At 47.3% G+C, this 24,038-nt stretch overlaps 1 protein-coding gene across 24 annotated transcripts in view; it reads right to left on the bottom strand.

Moving 5' to 3' along the window:
- Window positions 1-24,038, bottom strand: part of FOXN3 (forkhead box N3) — a 215,704-nt gene that overhangs the window by 128,947 nt on the left and 62,719 nt on the right. For 20 of the 24 annotated variants that reach the window (XM_075151322.1, XM_075151305.1, XM_075151313.1 and 17 more), the window contains one exon: window positions 10,489-11,045. In XM_075151322.1, coding sequence (XP_075007423.1) covers window positions 10,489-11,031 — 543 coding nt within the window. In that variant the 5' untranslated portion in view covers window positions 11,032-11,045. Of the gene's footprint in view, window positions 1-10,488; window positions 11,046-13,869; window positions 14,090-19,927; window positions 19,952-24,038 lie in introns of those variants that run through there. The other 4 variants (XM_075151312.1, XM_075151309.1, XM_075151321.1 and 1 more) reach the window with 4 other exon arrangements.

Genomic DNA, 24,038 nt, shown 5'->3' with positions numbered 1-24,038 from the left:
CAGTAAGTTTCTGCTCCGTGTACTGCCACAGACACTTTTCCACGCCACTCCCCATACAGAAGCCCATTCATTCCTCTGCTTACCAACAGTCATCTTTCAGCAAGTTACACTGGCGTTTCAAAATCCTGATAGTACTCAGCTAGCGGTAAATTGTTACCATTCACTGCTGCAACGAAATATAGCAATTCAGCATGCCGTAGATGGTGTTTTGGTATCTTAAGTCATTGGCTGAGGACAGCAATTTGGTTTCTTTTCTACTATAGCAAGGAAAAACCCACTGACATTTAAGATCCTTGGAATGAGTCCTCTCACAAATTCCTCCGCCACTTCCCAGGACAAAGTTTCTGTAACACCCAGAACAGAATTTGGAGAACATAACTAACGAATTAAAATGTACTGTCTCCAAAATTACTATTACGGGTAACTGAGTAAGATCCAGAGACATCGTTTATGGCCACAACTGCTACTTCCCACAGGTCTCAGCCCCAATTCTGCTGTTGTTTACTCAAGAGTAAACAAAAGCAGCTCCTCTGAAGTCAGAAGTCCAAATTGGTGGGAGAAGAGAAGAAAACAAGTAACATTCCAGCCTAAGAAGGCCAATAGTGACCTACCAAAAATTCAGGAGGAAAAAAAATTTATGCCAAAGTAGGAAGGTCACTCCCCTTCTTCCTCCCTACTATTGCTTATCTTACGTGACCTCATCACTGATGAGTCTGACACCACTTACAGCTATAATAAATTTAGGACTTTGTGGAAGCCAACTGAGTTGCCAGTAAGTATATAAATCTTGTCAGTATCCAGACTGTTATAAATGTGCTTATTCTCCAGAAAAGATAACCATAGTTTTATTGTCATTGCAATAATCTGCACTAAATGACCAGACACAGCAGCAATTATGAGCATGATGTGGGTGCAGTATCTCAACACCGGACATCTCAGCAGCTCCAGCCACTTGATCAGTAAGATCTGAAGGCAGGCTAAGACGAATCATGGACACGATGGCATGGCAGAGCCGAGGCACCCTGCACTCCCTTGTGAAACTAAAGGTGAGAATCACTGTGAATGTCAGTCCTGACACTAATTTTGCTCAAAGGAAAAGCATCTCAGGAAGCTCTTGCTAACACTGGCACAGCTGAGGAAGGTGTTTCTTGCCTTCACCTACGAGGCCAGGTAGTCCCAGGCCAGCCAGACTCTGCTGAATGGCGAGTGTCCCAGTAGCCATCCACAGGGCCACTGTCCAACAGCAACAACATTTCTGCTCCTTCAGAAGAGCCACCTTTGTCTCCACAATTAAAGAAAACATACGGTACTACTTCTGTGCCTGAATTCTTCCAAACCAGAGAAGACACACACAGGAATTAAGTCAGAAAAACTAAGATACAAGACTGATATAAGCATTCAAGCAGATGTAGAGGATCCATTTTACCTTTAAAGATGTCAGAGCGCAAGCATCAAGGACAGGGACTCATAAGCGCACCTGAACAGACTGCCTGCGTTTCTCTGCTGCTTGTCAATTAAGCGCTGCCAGACAATCAATTTTGGCACCTCCTCTCTCGCCCAGCCCACCTGTAATAATTTCCTGGCTCTGGAGCTGAGCGGGTACCCTGCTTTTGGCCAGCTCTGAGACACTGGAGCAGGTGGGAATGGTTGGGAGGGGGACTGAAACTAACTGGGAATTAGACTGAATGACAGATGTTAGGAAGCAAAATTAAACAGCTTTTTCTTGAGACCAAAACTTGAATACTGAATCATAACAAGCCAGTTGCTACTACTGAAGAAAGCAAAATCTCATTGTTCTTAAACTACTTAATAACAAACTGACTTAAACCAGAAGTACCAACAAGATTCATACACGTCTCATTGAAGCAAACTTTCTTCAGTATCTTCCTTTATCTAGAAGACAGGAGACTTGATTTATACTGGTTCAAAATACCAGATTATGAATGAAAAGATAAAAGCAAATACTTAGAGAAATCTTTATTAGTTTAAAAAATACATATAAGCATGCAGCACAATTTTTCCCTAGATGCTTAGTGAGCAAAACTTAACCAGAGGCAACCATGTGGGGTTTTTTTTTAAGCAAATCCGTGTTCACAAGATTATCTGCATCGTAACATATTGCTTTGTTATAGCTACATACTGTGCTTGCATCACGACCTCATCTAGCAATGGTCTGCTTGGTCTTTAAATGACAGAAGTCCATTACTTCTATACGCTAAGCCACCACTGACCAACGTACAAATACCAACAAACTTGTCCAGGTTTTGGCTGGGATAGAGTTAATTTTCTTCCTGGTAGCTGGTATAGTGCTGTGTTTTGGATTTAGTATGAGAATAATGTTGATAACACACTAATGTTGTAGTTGTTGTTGTTGCTAAGTAATGTTTACTCTAGCCAAGGACTTTTCAGCTTCCCATGCTCTGCCAGGTGCACAAGAAGCTGGGAGGGAACATAATCAGGACAGCTGACCCAACTGGCCAGCGGGGTATTCCATACCATATGACGTCATGTTCAGTATATAAGCTGGGGGGTGTTAGCCGGGGAGCAGTGACCGCTGCTCGGGAACTGGCTGGGCATTGGTCGGCACGTGGTCTGCATCACTTATTTTGTATATTCTATTATCATCATCATCATTATTATTATTTTCCCTTCCTTTTCTGTTCTATTAAACTGTCTTTATCTCAGTCCATGATTTTTTTTTCCCCTGATTCTCTCCCCCATCCCGCCAGAGGTGGGAGGAGTGAGTGAGTGGCTGTGTGGTGTTTAGCTGCTGGCTGGGGCTAAACCACAACAAAACTAAATTAAAAATAGAGTCACGCTGGGTCCCTTTTTCATAAGGATTCCAGCTTGTGTTACCCTGGACCATTCATTCGTTTTAACTAGATTTATGATGAAGATAGAGCAATTAGTTGAAAATAACGCAGAAAGAGCAGGCAGGAGCAGCCTGGAGACTGCTTCTGAGACCCCACCAGGTCAGTCACTCGAATGACTTTACCAGGAATGCGGAGCTGCCGCAGCAATAAGCCAAGGTTTCAGCTGCCTGGATCAGCGAGTGGGACACAGCCACTGCCTGAAACCAGAGCAAGGAAAGGAAGCTTCTCCAGCAACTCAAAGGCTACTTCAGGCTGCCTGAAGAGTGTTTTCAACTACTCAATTATTTTCAACTGCTCAATTACGATCAAGTCTTTTAAATGCTTTTTCATGAGGTCTTCACCCAGGAAGAGAAGCCACGCAGCACAATTTACTGTGCTCTTTCAGCAAACGTAAAACACCTCCCTTTTAGGAAAGGAAGGAGGAAGTCTAAGGGACACATATTTTGTAATTAAAATGGATTCTTTGATGTTCTGTTGAAGAATTGAAGTGTGAGACAGAAGAGCGGATGCTTGGCCAGACCAGCAAGCCCAGTTCGTCCCTGATGTTCAGCCACAACAGGAGGTAGCACAGCCGCCATTGTGGGCCTGGTGCTCAGGGCATGTCGGGCACGTCTTGCCTACCGCCACAGGCATTTCACAGTGACGCCCCACAGGCCAGTGTTCGTTAGCGGACATGTAAAGTGCTCCTGTGTACATACATCCTCCAGCCATCACCAGCGAGGCCTCCTGTGCTCAAACCAGCTCGCGGCCCCAGGATCCATGCTTCCTTTGCTGGCAGTGAAAACAGCAGTTTGTTAGCTCTCCGAAAATCGGGAAGAAACCTAGGTGGTGATGGGGACGTAGAGACAGCTGCACAGAAAAGCCTGACAATTGATTTTATGGACATCCTTCTCTCTTCCGTAACAGCTTTTCAGAGCATCCACAGCACAGCTCCACTCAGAGCCACCTCTACTGCCAATATTAAAACCTTTGGGCAACAGAAAGAAACCAACCTTGTGAAGCTGAGAAAACACACACGTGTGTGCACACACCCCCCCACGCAGTTTCCTTAGGACCGTTTCATCCATGTCGTACAGGCCCAATCCAGCACCAAGCACATATCTGGCTGAACATACAAGCAGCCCCACTGACTTAAGCACAGCCTGTGCTCTTGAACGTAACAGCATCCCCCACCCCTTCCCTTCCCCGTCTTCTGCTACTGCCGCTGGGTCAGCTCTGAGCTGGCCGAAAGCCATGGGCACAGTTTCATGCCAGATTAAACAGAGCTGAGCCCACGGCCTGTGCTGACCCTGGTGCTCCTCTGACCACAGTGACCACGAGCTAAGCAGGGAGCTGAAAATGAATCCAACTATATTCGCCCACTGAAAAATAACCCAAATGAAAATAAACACAAATAGTTTTCAGCCCGCTCATTGCGTGGAGACACACGTGCCAGTATGAGCTCCAGAGGGGGTGGCAATACAGCCCCGGATCGGTTCAATCCCCCAGCAAAGGCAGCAGGCGGCCAAGTTGGGCAGAGACCATGCCTGATGGTGGCAGCCCAGATTTTGATCACTTTAAATCAGCTGTAAAACACCACAAAGAGCTGCTAACACAGGCCACTTGAACAATAAATAGCACAGTCCTGCTCCTAGGGGAAAACCAAAAGAAAGGTCTCCAGCAGAAGAAAGCCTCCCATTGTATTTAAACCTCCTTTCTCATTTCACCCTAGCCTTTACCTTATGGTAGGGATCACATCCATTACCCCACCAAGCAGTTGTGCACTGACTCCCCCTGCAGCTGCCAGCCTCTATCAGGCCTTTCTTCCTTCAGGAATGGCTTGCCTCCTCAGCAATCGCAACCGGAGGTATTCCCCAGCCTCCCCATCATCTCTACTTCCTCCGTCGTGTTGGCACGACTGCTTGTTGTACTGTGCTGTGATCTGAATCGGGGAATTAAGCTGAAAAGCAACTCAAGGATTAAGGAAAGAGGGAAGGATAAAAATTCAGCCGGATCAGATCTCTGACCAGATCCATGGTTTGTCACAGAAACGCAAAAAGTTCATGTGCCAAGAAGGTGCTGAAGCAAACAGCCAGGAGCAAGGGAGGTGTGACCATGGCTGAAAAACGGACTTATCAACCCCACCACAGCCCAAGCCCAACAGGTGAAGAGCGGCTCGCTCCTGCTTTCCTGTCCGGGCTCTTTCAGTGCTGCTTAACACACTCCATATCGTCTTTGCTGTGGGTTAGGACACAGCCAGTTGCTCCAGTTTATTTAACTTAAGTAGCCAATCCCCTCCGGTAGGTCAATAGCCTGTCAATGTGCAACTAACACCCCAGTTACTCAGCAGGGCGCCTGACCACAGGCTATCTTAACCAAGAGCAAGATAACATAAATACCTTAGATATGAGGTTCAGAGGACTCTCTGGATATTGCCAGCTCTCCATCATTACTTGAAAAAGAACTGATTATGCTTTGTACAGCTCTAAACCAGTTAATACAGGCAGAGTCCACTGCAAAGAGTAAGCTGTGATGAAAAGTCAACCAGCTGGAAGCCAGTGAAATGGAAGCGTGTTATTTCCACGCACAGCTTTAGGAAATCTATTGTTTAAATATTCTGTATAATTTCTTGGTTTGCACTTCAAAAAGAAAACTGAAAGGGTTCAAGAAGAGCTCTCCATAAACCATCTGATATCTGGAAACCCCATATTACAGTATGGTTCTAGAGACTTTTATGATTGCTCTGGAATGAGATGACCCTCATTTCTCTATATACCAACTTGAGGAGAAAATTTCTGATACTAGAAAACTTTTTAGTATGACAGACTGGGGTATAAGAAAATGGATTTCAAGTTAAACTAGACAAATTCCAGCTTAAAAAAACAACATCTCCTTTTAACAATTTGGGAAATTAACAGTTGGACCAGCTTATTTAGGTCATCATTTTATTAATGGAGTCAACATCATCTGAAGTCTTTAACATGAATCTGAGGGATTGTTTTGGTGGGTTTTTTTATACTTTAGCTCCACCAGATGTTATAAACGCAGTGAAATTCTGCACCTGTGTTATTTGGGTCAGTCTAGGTGATAACAATATTAAAACCAGAGGAAATCATTTCTGTCCCAGAGTGCCACCGAGCCTTCATGGGAGATCTTCTCAAATAATAACATTAAGAGGGAGGAGAGGGTCCCTCGCCTTTGCGTATATGCAGATTGGATGAGGAGATTCTAATGAGAACAAGCAGGCTCCTTTTCCTCTCACTGCAGCTTGTGCTTATCCTTCTGCAGGATCAGAAGGATATCACCTGTCAAAAGCGCAGATATTATCACATCAGAGGAAAGACGTTGGCAGGAGGGACTCCTGCAAAGTCTCCTGCGCCCGAAGGGTCCCCCACGGCTCTCGTCAGATGCTCTGGCAGAGCGCTTACGAGAGACAGTGCACTAGACACGGACAAGTTGGACGTCGGCTCTCACAGAGCCCGAGGACCACTCGGGAGCCCTCAGATCTCAGAGCCTGCTCCAGACGGAGGAGGAGCCTGGCTGGATCTCAATGACCCAGTTATGGACCAGGTACTTCTAAGAATAGCTTTCACATCAAGCAAGGAGAATTTTCTTCTCCCGGCCCCATAAACATATCCCTTACCCTCATTACATTTTTATTGAGACGTCCCTCAGCACAAGTGCCAAACAAACCTTTAAGAGACTTAATTTCTTCAGTGTGCACATGGCCAGGAGTATGTGTGCACTTCCCTATCTCAGACAACACAGAGCAGACACAAAGAGGAACCCTCTTGATAGGATGGATGCCTGAAAAAGCACAGACCAGGGAAAAGACAGCAGAATAGTGGAAAGGAGCACGGGACGAGAGCCCCAGCTTCTATAACTGCAGGCTGTTCACCGAGACAAAAAAATTGCAGAAAAGCCAACGAGGTCAAACATCCTTCCCCCTCACCCACCCATGTGATAATAATGATCGAGAAAGTTTGCATTCATAAAAGACACAGACGTATCGCATGCCCTGAAAATACAATCCTACCAGCCTTTGTTCAAAGCAGGAATCCCTACACGAATAAACCAATCTCTAAGGGGGGAAAAAAATAGGGCTTGTAACAAAATTTTTCAACAGACCCTTAGCTAGAGCAGCACTAGTGGGCGCAGCTATAATTACAGCAAACCTACATAATGCGTCTGAACTAGCTTAGCCCTTTCCCTGCAAGCAGAGAAGCTGCCACATCAGTAACTCTGTTGCTAGGGCAACTGCTTACTTTCCATATCAACTGCAAACTCGTTGCTATGGAGACACATATACAAGAAAAATTCCTCTCTATAGCCAAGGACCAGATGGTAGGGAAGTCAGGGAAGTCATGGGCTAACGGGCTGTACTAAATGGGACACACACTAGAAGACATTTAGATCTGTATGTTCACAATAGGATTAATCTGAATGACTGAATTCACAGGTCCAGCAGTATAAACAAAGCCAGGGAACTCCTCGTCTACTCCCCACCATGTGACACTTCATACTCTGGCCAACTATTATTAAACTGCTGAGCTCAATGCAAAGAGGTTTGCACAATCAAGGGCTCAGCATTTTCCCTTCTTCAGCCCGGCTCTCTGTCTCGATCCAGGAGATCAGCCTCATTGCAAAGTTACATGAATAGTCACTCTGTCGGCTTGCCAGGTAAGCCTGATGGCATTGCAGCTGAAGTGGAATAGCAGAAGTGCATAAACAAATCTGAGGAGAAGAACGTCCTTTCCCAGCATTCCACACCAGACCTAAAAGCACCAGAACAGGGCAAGCCGAAAACTCAAGCGATGCAGCCTGTAAACTTTTTTTTTTTGACCTGTTACAAAGATCCCGCATCAGGAAATGCAAGCATTCATATGCAGGCAGAAGAAGCTGCATACTATTAAATACATATTTAGCCCCATGAATATAAATTAGAGGAGCCCAAGATTGAGAAAACTACTATGCAGAGGGAATTCAAAAAAGAATTAAGTGTTCAGCAGAACTTTTTTTTAGAAAAACGATTACTGAAAGGCTACACAAACAAACACTGGAAAGCACAACTACAAGAGGAAAGGCTTCTAGCTTTTCACAATGTGTCAATGCACATCAACCAGCAAATGCCTGCAATTCCCAGCACTGATTAACTCCTTTCCCCCATCCTGTACATGTTTCGGAGCCTATCTTATTAGCATTTTATACCATGCCATTTGCTAAATGCTTTTTTTCCCCACATAGAAACAGTAAGACAGGCAGACTCCAAACCTGCAACTTGCAGAATCTGGCTTCAAAGGTGAAGAAGTGGCATAAAACGATTCCTTCTAGAAGACAGTTCCCCCCTTCCACCGCCCCAAGCCCCAGCCCAAAATCGGAGAACCTTTTAGATGGACACCTTCCTTCTGAACAGCAGAAATGCTGGCTGCAAGCTACTCAAATCAACCCCGAGTGTGCGTATGCACGCACACGAAGGTATTTTCAAAGCCAGCAGTTGAAGTGTACCGCTTTCCAAGTCCACAATTAGCTGTTAAGCACCTGATTCAGCAACTCTGACCAAGCGCCAATTCTGCACTCGGGACTCTGTCTGCCCAGTGTCCCTTGGCCAGGACACGAGAAAAACCCAGCAGGGGATCTAAATGACCTGCCTTGGTACATTTTACATTTGAGATTCTCACCTCATTCACCTTAATGCTGGCTACCTGCAGTTATTAGCATCTCCAGGAGATGGAAGAAATTCTTTCTCATAATCTGGGATTTTCCAGGAATGAATAAAACCCCACCTCATTATTCATACAGGCAAGGCCTCCCACCACACCTTGTTGTCTAGCTACGTAACCATGGCTCTAATCATGAATTCGAGACGTAGGTGACTAGTCATGCATTGTGCTCCGCCACTTCCCTGTGGAGAAGCAGCACGTCGTGGTATTGTTCATACAAGCTCAGCAGACTGCCGGATATTTGACAGATAGACATGAAGACAAGTTCCTCATAGGAAGGAAGCTGTAATCTAAATAGTCAACTTGTAAACAGAGGAAGAGGGATAGAACAAAACACAAATGGCAGTGTTAAACACATGCCTTGCCAGTTACAGTATTTTGGGTTTTTTTAAATGTATTATGTGAAGGTTTCTTATGGTCTGGGACAGGATCATAAAAGTCTCGTGTGGCATTTGTTATTATAGTCTCACTTCCAAACAAGAATTTAAGACTCTGGTTTACACAAAACAAGATCCAGTTCAGGAACAGGTTTTTTAATCTCATACACAATCGTTCACAGCAACTGATTTATAAAAATGCCAACATACAGCGTGTGATCACCAATATGTGGACAGTGGATTCTAGGGAATGACATTTAAAAAAAAAAAAAGGAAGAGTCAATCGTTTAAAAAAGGAAAGCTCCAGAGAAAAGAAAGTTAGGTAATCTAAAATGAAAAGTTTAGGGTAATGTATGACTCTTCCTCTAGAGTTACTTGAGCTCCTATTCCACAGCATTTAAAGTTAAATCACACGCAAAATAGGGAGAACAGCACCACCAACAGAAGTCTAGTTTCAGGGTAACCAGTTACAAGACAATCACAGCATTTACTTCACTGAAATACAAAAGTTGAGTGCATCTATTGTTTCTGCCAGGAGAAAGTGTCCGCTTTCTGATCTTCAGCCAATTTTAGACAGACGGTCAGTGATGTGATTTTACCCACTATTTATCTCACTAACCTGTGAGAAGGCCTGTGAAATTATTCCGCAAGCTGATATTTTTATCAATATACTCGTACTTTGCCAAAGATTCATCCAGACCACTGCTTCTGGAGACACTCCCCTTCGGAAACGGGTATCTGCTCCCAGGCAGACTGACGCGGTAGAAGGCTCTGCAAAGGACTGCCTCCACCGCTCAGCTCGCTTCCCCATTCCCTCGCACACAGCCTCTTCCTGCAGACGCCGCTGAGGATTCAGCAATGAAGCCAGCCGACAACAGAGATACGAAAGCAAAAATGTGCTCCCCAGGCTTCTGCCACCACACCAGTTGCAGAAGCTACACGAGCCCAGGGAGAGAATGACTGAAATTTTGGTGAATGGTAACTTTCATCTTTGATGCCAGACCTATCTCCTCTCTTTAAAGAGTTTCTCTAAAACCTGCCTGAAATGGAACGAAGCTTCATCACCAAAACTCAGAACAACTACTGTTTGTTTAAGAGAAAGTTTTTTCAGACTACAACACAGACCAGGGAAAAAGCGATGGACTCTTACATAAGGCATACCCTTTCACTACACATTTGTATAAGCCAAGAACAGCAAGCAGCCTATTTATAACATGATTACATTCATCTAGTATAGCTGGAAACCATTACCACAGCATGATAACTAAAAACAATATTTAACCACTATGCATGAAGACACCAGCTGGGGGAAAAGAAAAAACATACACACACACGGAGTACTTTCTTACAGATGTCTAGACAATGAATTTAATGAAATCAGACTGAGCCATGCTAAAGAAATGTTGGCTCTCTGAAATCAATGAACTATGTTACCAGGAACAGCGTTGCATATTCTGCATTTCACTATTAGGGACACGTTCTGGGATTAGCAGGTGAATATTTTCAGAGCCAGATAGGTTTCCACAGTTCCAAACTTACCTGACTTCTGTCTTTGTCCACTTTCTTAAAACACTTATTCAAGGATAGATTATGTCTCACAGAATTTTTCCATCCAGTGGGTGCGTTTGCAAAATACGGAAAGTGTTCCAAGATCCAGTTGTATATATCCTTTACAGGCAGTCTTTTGGTTGGCGAGTCCTCAATGGCCATAAATATGAGGCAGCTAAAGGAATAAGGAGGTTTGCAGTTGGGGTTCTGCTTGGCATCGTAGGGCATGTCAGAATGGGCAGGAGACGGCGGCGTGTCATCACCGATGTCCTGAACGGGGCTAACGCTCCTTAACACCGAGTCCCCAAAGCTTTTCAGCAAGTTCTTGCTCTCGTGTAACCAGTTCAAATTAGTTAGTTCTTCATCTTCCATGGCCCCTTTATCTAATCTGATGGCAGGCAAAGAGAAATCTAGGTCCTCGTCATCGTGAAGTGCCTTTGATAAATCGCTGTCTTGGTAACGTTGGCTCAGTCCGCTGGGAACACTAATTCCTGAGCCCTCTGGCTTCTTACTGGGAGGCATGACTGGACCCATTTAGACAGCGACTCCTGCGAGAGCAAATCCAAAGGAAGGGAAGAAAGAAACAGAGAGAAAAGTTAGCTCATAAACAGATACTGCATAACATTTTGACAGCTTTTCCCTAACTGGTCACTCAGCCTTTTGCCATCTGTATTAAAAATGACAGACTTGCATAAACACTCATTCACAAGTGTTGAGGAAAATAATCTAAAGTCAGGACAAGGGCGGACATTTCAGTCAATGGAACAAGAGAATAATCCCGATACACCTCAGTTCTGCATGTACGTGAAGCCCCACCCAGGAAATCCTAAAGACATGTCCCTTTAGTGATGAATATGTGTATCAAATCATTGAATATTCCGATTGTGTCACTTTAATAAGCATGTAAACGAAAAAAAGTTAAAAAAAAAAAAAGGGGGGGGCTTAAGGCCAGTTGCTTCAGATTAAGTTCAGCTGTTTCACTTTTCAGGACAATACAACAGCACCATGATTAAAGTCACTCTGGCTAAAGGCTGAGGCAGACAAGCATCCAATCGGACTACAGTCGCTGTTGCAACAAAACTCAGAAATGACAGCAGAACCTCAAAACCAGCAAGGGTGGGAGAAAGGAGGAGGGAAAGCAACGCACAGTAGTTTTGGGACCAGGGCCAAGACACGGGGAAACAGGCGCCGGAGGAATAGAGCACTTTAAAAATGTATGTAAACAGAGAAGATTTTAACACAAGCTGAAATGTATTTCAAACACGGTAGAAAACAGAGTCAGAAAGACTGCTGTGATGCTCAACAGTGCGGGACAGATGGGACGAGCTGCTGAGGGTACTGCACCAGCAGGCCCCGGGGGGACACCTGTAAGCAGTAATATTTGGGAGGACTCGAGCCCTTCAGAAGCTGGGTGAAGTTGGGTGTCTGCCCAACTCATGAGAAGCAGACAGGAGCCCAACAACTCTACTTCAGAAGCAGGAGAGAAGCTCCCTTAGCTTCTCCATACAGTAAAACTGCCAGGATTTAGGCCTGGAGACATGAACAGCAGCGAAATAAAAACTGGAAAGAGTTAATAATGGATTTAAAAATGATGAAACTTCCTGCACAGATGTTGAACAAGAGCAAAGTGATCCCCTGTATCTAAAACGTATCCTCAGCAGCTCCCTGAAGTCATGCAGTTACACAGTCGATCTGTAAACAAAGGGCAAAAAAATGACAGGTAACAACAGAACAAACCACCTATCCACAGGAAAAAAAGAGCAAGATAACGATTCTGGGAAAGAGAAATTATGGACTTTATTATGTTACAAAAGGGCAAAAATGAAAAAGGAAAGTTCCTCAGGTCTTTCTATAAACTCTTTACATCAAAGCAGCCATTACTAAAAAAGAAACATACAGAACTTTTATGCACAGAAGCCCGTTAATACACACTATCACCCAACAAGCTCAGCGAACATGTGTGGTTTTACAGAAGTATCTGAAAGAGGAAAAAATACCGAGACAGATATAAACACCAGGAGGCCAAACTTGCATAGGTCCCACTTCCTAGCTTTCAAAACAGTGTCCAGCACAGCCAGAAGGCAAACACGAGTACCGCCGGCGTCCGGCGGCACCGGCATCGCCTATGTACGCCGCACACTCAACTTTGACTCCAAATGGAAGTTACGTCCCAGGAGCTTCTAAACAGGAAAATTATATGATGGCTGACAGTAAAGTAATTTAATTGCACTGTTGCTATGACAACACGCTGCTCTCTTTCTGTTTAATTTGCTTATTTGCCAGTATCCTCCCAAAGGGCCGCATCATACCATCCCCCCCTTTTTTTTTTCTTTCTTCCCCTCTCCAGGCAGCGGTCCTCACGGGTGCCGGGGGTGGCTGGGCGGCCGCGGGCTCCGCGGAGCCCCCTCAGGCCGGCCACCGGGCTCTGCAGGGAGGCCCGGCCGGAGAGCGGCTCCCAGCGGGGCCGCCGCGGGCTGGAGGGGTGCCCGGGGCCGCCCCCCCCCGGCGGCGGCGCCCAGCCGTGGCTGCGCCCGGGGGTGCGTGGCGGGGGGTGTTAACGAGGCCCGCGGCGGCGCCCCGCCGCCAGACAAAGGAGCGCCGGTCACATGAGAGCCCGCGGTTGGGCGAACATTTTTAATCTGCTGCCAGTGGCGGGTGCTCCACCAGCTATCTGCAGAGCCGCCCGCCCGAGCAGGGCGCAGGGCTCCGCGCTCGCCCGCCCGCCTCGCCCGCGCCCGGCGGGGGCGGGGGAGCAGCGCCGGGGGGCGCACCGGGGCGGCCCCCCCGCGCAGCGCTCCCACCGTACTTGTCGCACGGGGGGGGGGGGAAGGCGGGGGGCGGGCGCCCATTGGCCGCCGCCGCAGCCAATCAATGGCGTTGCTAGGAGACTGGGACTGCTCCGGCTGGGCGGGCGAGGGCGGCCGGCGGCGCGCATACCTCCAATGCCGGCCAGATGTCACCGGCCCTCGCTGGCCCCGCCGCGCCGCGCCGCGCCGGGAAGGCAACTTCACCCCGCGCCCGCCCCGCGCTCGCGGCCCGCCGCGCGCCCCTGTGCACCGAGCGGCGCCTCTTTAAGCCTCCTCGCTACGCAGACGTGCGTGCGTGTGCGAAAGTCCTTGCCCCAGCAGCTCCCGGAAGCCCCCGGCGGGACCACCACGGGCCGGAGGCGGCCCCGCGGCTCGGGCCCGCGGCGTGGCCGGCCGGGCTCGGCGGGGACACGGCGGCGCGCACGCCGCGGCCGCGCACCAACTCCTGGCCAAGTTGTGGCGCGGGGCTGGGGCGAGCCGGGCCGGGCCGGGCGGGACCGCGCCGCCCCCCAGGCGGGCCCGCCAGCGCCTTGCGCAATCCCCGCGAACAACAACAACAACTTACCTGGCGGGGGGGGCGGTGGTTTCACCGCGGTCCCTTCATGGCTGTGGCGCAAACTTTCATCTGACGGAGCCGGGCATGGCGCGCCCCCCGCCTCAGCCCGAGCCCCGAGGGTGCCGCGGGGGTCCCGGCGCAGGGGGCACCTCCGCCAGCATGGGGCCCGGCCGCCGCCCGCCCCCCGCCCGCCCCGCGCTCCCGACGGGCAGCGGTCCGCCTCGGTGCGAGCCGAAGAGCGAGAAATTGTTTCCACTGCAAACAAAAAAGGCGACACATGACCAGGGAGGGAGGGGAGAGAGGGAAAACGTGGGCTGGGCCAGCCGAGACGGGAGAAGCCGCGGAAGGGAGGGCCGCCGGCGGTGGGGGAGGGCGGCGGCGCGGGCGGCGCGCCTCACGGCAGGCCGCGGGGACCCCGGCCCGCCGCCACCCGCACGGGGCACCCGCCGCCGCCGGCTGCTCCGACGTGTGCTCCCGCGGGGGCGCCCGCCCCGGCCCGCCAGCCCCCGCCCTGCGGCGCGGCGCGGGGTCGTCTCCGAGGCGGCCGGGCGGGCGGGCCTGTCGGGGTCGCGCCGGGCCGGCGGCGTTTGGTTGGGGCGGGCGGGTGTTCGAGGTCGGGAGGGCGGCGGGAAGCGGCCGGGGAGAAGTCCCGCTGTGGGGAGAACTGACAGCGCTGCCGGCCCTCGCCGGCGGCAGCGCCGCTCCCACTTGTGCGAGTCTCTGCCCTACCCGTGGGTGACGGCCGCTGGTGACTGGAGGCCCCGCCAGACCGACCCCGGCTGAACGGCAGTGAACTACACGGTCGCCACGAAAGGCACCACCGGGCACCAGAAGTCCAAAGATGAACACACCGGAGCCTTGCTTCTCCCTCCCCCCGCAAGAGGAGCGGGGAGACATCTTCGGCACCAGAACACCGGGCTCCCTCCTGCACGTCTCCCAGCAATTCCTGCCGAGGAGGGCAAAACCTGCAAGCCCACCAACCACACGCGACGCGGAGCAGAGCCTCCGGTGTTAAGAGAGTCTGTCAGCCAGTTTCAAACACATCCATCCTCCTAATTTGTGCAGGAGCCAGGTCCTACAGAGCGGCGTGCGGGGCAGGGGCGGCACGCCTGCGGGCAGCAACGAGCAGGGGATAATGCCAGGGGTCTCTGCCGCTGACTCGGTGTGTCGTGAAACTATGGCCGCTGCTGAGGGTCTGTCTTCACATTGTGCAGTGAAATCTGCAACAACTGCCGAGGAAAAAAACCAGTTTATTTCTTCAGTCTAAGGAAATTTGTTTTAAAATAAGGCCTAATTTAATTAGCAAGAATGGTGCATTTTCTCCCCTGCTACCATACCTTGACATAACTAGTATTTACTTCAGCAAAAAAACCTTACCATCAGTTAAGCTAATTGGAGGGAACTAACGTGATTTAAAAACAAAAAAGAAGTTGCCCAGTCTATACAACACTAGTTAAACGTACAGTCTACCATATGCAACATGCCTGATCTCAAGCAGCTTCAGTGATATGCAGCACAGAATTAAAGTATGGCTGTCTACCCGCAAAACAAGTACGTGAAATTGCTTCATAGCTGATCCACAAAAATCAAGGATTTTCCACTCTGGGTAAACAAGGCTTGCAGATTTAGCATACCTCAAAATAAGTTTTCCTTTCAGTATAGAAAAGGTCTGCTGCAGAAACATATAAACAACATTAATACGAGGTATATTGGTAGATCCTTTCCAATGCAGCCCTGGCCACGGAAATTATCCCTAAGCCAAAACGAAAAGCATTTTAGCCATTTTATTTAGAAAAGTTAGGACAGCTGTCTCAAGACCTTGCAGGAATTCTGTGCTGGCCCACACAGTCAGTATTATCCCGCTTAACCAGGATCTCCACTGTATCCTACTGCATGTCTGCATCCGTACTTAGTCATTTCCCAAGGCATGGGTTACCTCTTCTAATCTGACACTTGCGAAATTCACATTTTTAGACAAGAGTGGCAACTACCTCATTCTCCAAGTGCAGGGCTGAAAAGCATTTCATTGAGTCTCTTGAACTAGAAATTCCTGTCATAACTCGCTAAGACCTCCTTTTGCCGATAGCTTTCCCTCCCCTACCCAGTGAACTGCGATTTCACATTCTTGCATATTTTCAAGAAGACATGCCAGCAGCTGGATTGAAGAATGGGAAGAATACCTATCGGGCAGCAGAGTATCAGTGTTACCCACTGGTAACCCACCCTGCCCCGTGACTCCACCAGCCCTAACACTCCAACAGTCAGCAGACCATTAGTTTACACAGTTCTTATCTCATGGCCGTTTGGTTTTAAACCCAAACTAAATTACCAAGTTATAACTCCACCCACCTGAATTTAGTCCAAATGCTTCAGACGTTTTTCTGAGTGAATCAACATGTCTCTTTATCGGCAGCCAAGGAGATTTATCCCATTTATCATCACTTGTAAAAGTCAAGTGTCTTGGAACAGAATACCAAGAAGAATTCAGCTAATGAGAAGTATTTCTGAAGTAAGAAGGGGGAAGCCTCATGAGATGCCGGGTAGTATGCAAAAAATATTACACCTTGAATACATTGTGTATGCATCCTATTCAAGTACACAGCTCAGTTCTGTTTAAAATTAGTGGCAAAATTCCCCATCAATATTGGTGGAATAAGATCAGTTCCAGAGTTTTTAATCTTTTCTGCAGCAGGTAGGAATTTCCCCAGAGTGCACGCTAAGGATTAGAGTGAAGGACCACTGCGAGACTTTTGCCAGAAAAGCCAGTGTGATGGAGCACAGGGGCCAGCAGTGGGTGACGCAGAAGCCCAGGAGAGCAGGGGGACAGACTGCACGCTGGGTCGGAGGGGTGGCACGGGGCTCCCCGCTGAGGCACCCCGCGAGGGGCAGCAGTGCGGGGCAGCCTCTCGCTGGCTCCCACTCACCCCTGAGCTCAGCAGCAACTGCAGCTGCTGACTTGCAGAGCGGTAAAACACCAGCAGTGAGGTCAACACTGATATCTAGCCGCTTGGGAAGACCGTCCCCCAGCTTCTTCTCACTCTTTGCTGGAATACTTAATACAACTTACTTAAGAAAGGAGAATAGAGTTTCACAGGGCACCACTGAAAGATCATTAATGGCTGGCTTAGAGACTACAGCAGCATCAGACATCCAACGTATGGCCATCAAGTAACTCACTGTAATCTTAGGCAAGCCACCAAATTTGTCAGGGTGTCGATTTCCCCATTTCTAAGACAGGAATAATACTAACTCATTTAGCAAAAGATTTGCAACACTGACAGATGAAAACTGTTTGTACATCAAGACCAAAGTATTTGCTGTACCGAAGGACGATTAGAAGTACCAACAGTGGAGAGCTGCACTTTAGCCTTGTGGGCTAATATACAACAGTCTAATCTTTCCACTCAGATTTCAGAATACCAACTGCAGATGTTGCATTATCTTATTTAATGAGGATTTCCAGGCATCTCCCTATACTCCTTTATCTCTTATCCTCCTCTAGATTGGAATCCCTGATAACCTCCCATAAGCCTTCATTGCAAAACAAGCACAGCAAGGGTCACAGGCTCTTTACCAACCCCCCAAAGCTCATCTTCCCCCCTCCACCTCCATCTCTGCTGGGAACATCTTCCTTTGCTAGTATTATGACCATGCCACATAACCTTGCTAAATATTTCTACTTTCTGCCCTCTGACCTCACCAGTCTCACCATTCAACAGACCTGCACTTCTTATCCTCACCTTTAAGCCCCCATTCCTAACCTGATCTCCAATTATAATGTCCTCATTGACTGGCATCCTTGTCAATGTTTATTCTCTCTACATCAGAGTCAAATTTCTTCCCTGAGGTCTGCTGCAAATTTGCCCACTAAGCTTGCTCATTAGGATTTATATTTGACATGCAGCTGTACCCAAAAACCTCCCAATTCTGAAAAGGTCCTGATGTGCAAGGTACCTTTCAAAGACCGAAGTGGACAGGGCTGCTGCCTCTTGTGATCGGTGATCGGACCCTCACAGTGGGACACATCTCAGGCTCTAACACTGTACATTGGCCATCTCGTTTTGTTCCCATTCTTCCCCATGCAGAATGACTGGTGTCCCCCACCAGTCTTGCCATTTCTAAACTTCTGTTTTCTCTGAGGCAATGGATTTAATCTTGTACAGAGCAGAAGCACGTTGAACACCTTCGGGCACTATTAAAAACTAAATCGTGAACACAATATGTGTTTGCTCGTTTCCTCTTTCACAACTCCTGTTCCCATCGTTCTTCTCCAGTCCCTCATACAGAACCTGCAGTATCAACACTTCTTTATTTTTAACCACGCCAGACCAGCCTGGTTTTGTTGTTTGCGCTATGCCGACTTTTGGGGCAGAGAAACAGCCATGTCTGAATTCCTACCTGAACAGCCAGAGTCTCAGCCTCGTACAGAGGTAGCACAACTAACCAGCTGACGAACAGTGCCTCGCTCCCGTGAAAAAGAGCAGCTCTTACCTCGCAGCTGCTCCGAGCGCAGCCGTACTCTGCCTTCCTGCCCCGTGTCTTTCACAAGCATGCACTCCCCTTTCTGCTCCCACCCCAAGCACTAGTTAAAGATATAAGCTGCACACGCAATGAAGGCCCAGCTTACTCCAGCTTACTGACAGGCAATCTATCTTTTGCTTACTCACTTGAGACTACAGAATCAGGTTTACAAAGCATTTTCCCGACCTTTCATTTAATTGTTCTTCAAGTTCTCATTTGTCCCAGCTGGCGAAACCCAACAGAAACAGAACTGAATCAGTAAGAAAAGGAGCACCGATATGCAGCTTTGTCAGAAGTGCAAGCAAACCAATGTATCTACAGCATTTCTGTTCCACAGGCTAAAATATAATGAATTTCTTACAATAAAATCCAGAGGTTTTATGAAACAGTTCCTTTATAAAATAATGTATGCACATTTACGATGTTATTGTAGTAACACTTGCTTGCAGCTTCTAAGAAAATGAGTATACTTAGCGCTAAAATTATATACAGCTGACAAGCTACCAGCAAGTGTGTTTCTGTACATGAGTGCAGTGGGAGGAGAGTATCATGCATGCTAGTTTGTCCTACATACATTTATTAAAATAGGTCCATATGAGAGATGCTTTCCCAGTGTAATTACACCAACATACTAAGCACCCCAAGCACAAACCTAGCTTACACTGGTAAAGGAAAGCTTCTGCCAGCGCAGCTGATTTTAGTAGCCCAGCCAGTGGAAGAAAAATGTTGCTGGATAAACATATCTTTACTGGAGTCTTCTGTTATAATGGCCATATTGGTCTGAAATCACACCTAACCTAACACAGCTGGTACATTAATTGCAATACAAGCCAGTATTTCTGGTACCATTGCAGTGTTTGCAGAGGCTGAAAAAAGAAAGAACTGTTTTCTGGGGTTTGGTGCATGGACTCTGCTATCTGTTGTACAGGTGTAATGCCACAAAATGCGGCCTGGAGTTATCTCAATATTAGTATTCACCATTCGGCAGCTGAAGTCAAACTTACAAGTAATCAGCAGAACCAGAAATCAACTGTATTTTTGTTCTTAAAAGCAAGGTGGAGGAAAAGCAGCAGCCTACACTGCACAGAAGTAAAGATCACAAGTTTTGGGGAAAATTGTAATAGAGAGCCAAGTTCTTTTTATAAAGTTCCAAAACTGTATTGCCGAATTTAATTTCTAAAACTAGACAAAATTCTTTCTGAACAACATCTCGAGTCCTGCCTCAGCTTTCCTGAATACAAGCTGTTCATTTCATCAAAGACTTCAGGAGTTTGTCCTTTATTTGTGTATCTATGCACGCAAAATTAAGTTGCAACAGAACCTCATAGGTAGTGAAGTTTGTGTTGACATCTCATCAACTGAGGATCTCGGGAACTGACACTAAACACAATTTGCCATCACTAGTGCTGTAAGCTAGTAGGTGATTATTGTCCTCTGACCATTTGCTTGCACCAGGTGGATTTCCTAGCCACAACTGTACTGAGTCCCAGCTTGATTTCCAGCTCTTTGTAGCACAGGATATTCCAGGGTGCTTTCCTCTACTCACCACTCGGCACTACTCTTCCTGTACATTTCTTGAACGCTGTTCCCGGAGGAAATCCTGTGAGATGCAGGTCCAGATTCCCAGACTGCAGCAATGACAGCCTGTACGAGGTGATGCAGTGATGAAGCACAAGCACGGCTGACCTACAGTTGTGTCTGTGAAGGGATGCCGAGAGAATGCAGGTTTTGGGAAACAAGGAAAGTGTCATAAAATGATGGAGCAGACTTCTATCCTTGGTGTGTTTTTAGTAGTACATACTAGCCTACCAAACGCATCAGGGAGCAAGGAACAGAAAGTGATGAAAAATTGCAGTGGAAAGACTAAAAAGTGTCAGTAGCACCTGCAGAAAGCTTCTGCTCTGTCCTGTGCTCCTCTCAGCAGCCACAGGCTAGGCGGGCTCCATGGCTGAACCAGAGAGCAGCTGCCAGGCAGAGCAGGTAAGCAAGATTTGGGAAGGAAAAAGGAAAGCTGGCACAGAAAAAAAGCACAACTAAATGACCCCCATCCCAGCAGCAACTGCTGTTGCCAACTACGGCCAAGAACCACCCCCTGGCTGCTGCATTCATGTCCTGGGAGGTGGGTTTCTCTGCGAGTAGCTTTTGACTTCTCCATGGTGACAAAAGTTCATTATGATCATGGGCTGACTTATCCACTGGGACATTAATTCATACCGGGTCTTTTGGCACTACTCCAATCTTTTTGGCAACAGGTAACTTCAGCTAACAGCTGCAATCATCTGGGAGGTACAGCGCATCTGACACCTCACAGATTTTTTGCAGGCAAATGTCTCATTGCACAGGTTTCTCACAAGGATGCCTCAAGGATGGAGTGGGCCTCGGCAGCCAAAGCACTAGGAAATAATCTTGGGAATTTTTTTTTCTTTAAATCTGCAGTCCTGTAAACATTGATAGTTATGCCTCCTTCTAAGGTTCAGCTAGTTCCAGCACAGTTTAGCACTTCCATAAGGATTTCAAGGACAAAAAAATGCTATGGCTATAACAAAATTTTGAAGCACATTTGAGGAGAAAAGTAACTATTATTGCTTGTGTGCAGGTAGAGGGTTTTACTTATTCCACATCACTTGTCACATAATCTTCAGTATTTTTTTCCATAATGGAAAAAAGAAATACAACATGAAAACAACACAATATCAAACCAAATGTCACAGGTAACCAAAAAAAAAGCTATCACTGGAGAAACCCCTGCAGGTTACTGGACCAGCACTGGGCAGCAGAGTGGGGGTTTCAGTAGAAGACAAAGGCCAGTTGAGGCTGGAAGGAGACGGGCTGTCCTGCCACAAGCCAGCCAGCCGCCGAGCCGTCCTTTTGCCGTGCCGTTGAACAGAAGGCCCATGTAATGACAACCGCAAAACTCATTTAAGCTCTGAAAAGGTGACTAATGAGCTCATTCATGCTGCCTATAAATTATTCACTACAACACTGACCCCACTCAAGACAAACGGCAAAGTAAACTTTAAATACAGGGATCGGAAGCCTCGTGTGTTGTCAGCTTCTGCCCGTAAAACTTTTTGCAGACACTTTGCTTGCTTCTGCCCACTTGTTAAATTTGCTTGGATGTTTAGGCCTTCTTTTTTACTACCTCTAGTAGAGTTAAAGCAGCTGCAGCTGCTACGTATTTATTTCTCTGTTGCCAAGTCTTTTTCATTAGTAGTTGCAGGTAATCACAAAGTGCTATAAATAGCTTTAAATTGTATTCTTCAGAAACTGAAGTCTGACCTCAAAATGAAGGCCAGGTCTAAAGAAGTAAGAAGACAATGACACATGCATGTTTAATGAGAAGCAGCCCATCTCCAGAGTCTGTGCTTATTGATACTTCTGTGAATATCTATGATTTGTGCCAAAACAAAAATAGAGGACTTTTTAAAAAACACACTTTCATTTTTTTAGGTGCTGGACCAAACAAGCTTCTGATATGTTTAGAAACAGCCCATTTCTAAGAATACTTTTGTTATCCTGTTTAACGTGAAATAAGAGACAGGTTATAGTTCAATGTTAGCGGCACGAGCCATGGTGTTTGCTGCTGGGGTGGCTGGAACAGGCACTGGCTCTCTTCAAACAGTACTTTTCTTTGGAAGATAAATTGCTCACAAGTTAACTTTAGTAGCTCATTGGATGTTGAACTAGCAACTACAAAGTGACATTAAAGACACTGTCTTATATGACGTGTCTGATATTCAGTGGAAAAACGTTACTTGCACCTCTGGTTACACAACCCAACTCCAAAGGTCGGAAACAACTAGATAAAAGGGAAAGCCAGGAATTACATAGCTGAAGTCCAGTCACTGTGTAAGGTATAAAACAAGGTAAAGTGTGGGAGACATAAGGCAACATCATAGTGATATTTAAACACAAGGAAAAAAAGGGGCTAGCAAAGGAGGTTTGCGAATGAAATAATGATTGCATTTTCACTTATCACTCTCTTTCTTCCAAGCTGGAACCACTGTAACTAAGCAGAGAAAGAACTTCTGCACTACTTGAAGAAAAGGACTTTACCACCTATCGACAATCATGTGATTAGTCTTCGTTTATTTACATCCACGATTCTGAATTTACCAGAGACGCACAGAAACCCTGTTGCCCTGTTAGTACTGCTCTTTAAAATGATGATTAAAAAAAACACAAATCCCCCGACAAACACAAGACAGCAACCTACACCACATAGCATGCAAGTCTTAACGTATCAAAAGCTCTCCACCTGACGAGATTCCTGAGCCTCTCGTAGCTGAAGGGTGTTGGCAAAGGGCTGCTTTGAAACCCCGTCACATGCCGGACCCCACTAACCTGTCTGGTGAGCGGAGTTCACCTCCCAGTTCAGTGGTGGGAAACAAAACGGAGGCGCTTCCTGCAGCTGGCTCCCCACACCCTGCTCCTCATTTCCCTAATGAGGCCCAGCAGTGATGTCAGTTTTGCCCCAAGGCATGATTTGGTCCAAATAAAAACAACCTACAGTTGGCTGCAAAATCAGAGGAATGCCAACTCTGGGGGAGGACGAGCAAACAAACTGACGGTACAGCGTTTAGCTGCCTGCGATAACGCCAACCCTTAGCTGCCACTGATAGTGAATCTCTTGACTGGTCAATGCCGCTAATCTGGTTGAGGGTGCCATGGATGGCTTTGGCCTGAGAGGTCACCTGGGGGTCTTGAGACACTGGTCTCAGCAAATTCACGCGAGACTCCCACGCCATGGGTAGGGCGCACAGCCAGCAGGGTAATCCTCACCGCCACTCTGGGGCCAGCTGATGTCGCTGAGGTGAAGGCAGCTGGGTCACGCTGGGTACCAGGGCAAACGCAGCCCAATCCAAAGCCATGCACAGCTCCTACCTCTACTGGAAAACTGCTCCTGCAACTCCTCCTCCCCCTCGGCTCTCCAAACCACGTAATCTCATGGCTCTGAAGACGCCAGCGTGTGCCCGTCTGTCAGGAAGGTTGGGCTCCTCTGTGCTTTGGTCATATCATTGCAAAGAAGTATAGATATTTCTTACCAGAAAACAGCAAATTCAGATGTTCGCAAGCGAAAAACTCATATATTCAACTATAAGGCAAATTTGGCCACTTGGGTGTGCACCACTGGATTTGGAGAACGACAGTGTATTTTACTGGATTTTTTTGATGGCTCTTCTAACACACACGTACACTCTGAGTTGGCGTCTACAAACCCCTCTGGACTTGCAGAACAGCCCCTGTCAAGCAGCTGATCTCCATGAGTGAGCAAGCACGCGTGTGCAGGGAGGTGTGTGTGTGCATGCACGCCATGGCAAGTATGTGCTCAAGTCTCTTCAAGACTGGGATTTTACTTGTCAAGTACCCAGAGGGGGTCCCTTCTGAAGTTAACAGGTTCTGCTTGAGTAGGGTTTCTTCTTTCATAGGTCAGGCAGATGGAATAAGATCTTGAAAGTGGCCAGATGGAAATTTATGCCTGTGCTTGCCTTATTGAGTGGGAAGTGCAATACTGGTGCCTGCAGAGTACTTAGGGAGGTGGGCGAAAGCTGCTCTCAGGTACTCCAGTGCACTGTGGCTCTCGTGCACTATTTGATTGCACCCTTGGATCTACGCCAGTGCTAAGTAAATCAGCATCCAACCCTCTACCTTTATTT

Source organism: Calonectris borealis, chromosome 5 (genome assembly GCF_964195595.1).
Source record: "Calonectris borealis chromosome 5, bCalBor7.hap1.2, whole genome shotgun sequence".
Lineage (NCBI taxonomy): Eukaryota > Metazoa > Chordata > Aves > Procellariiformes > Procellariidae > Calonectris > Calonectris borealis.
This window is presented reverse-complemented; position numbering and strand designations above follow the sequence as displayed.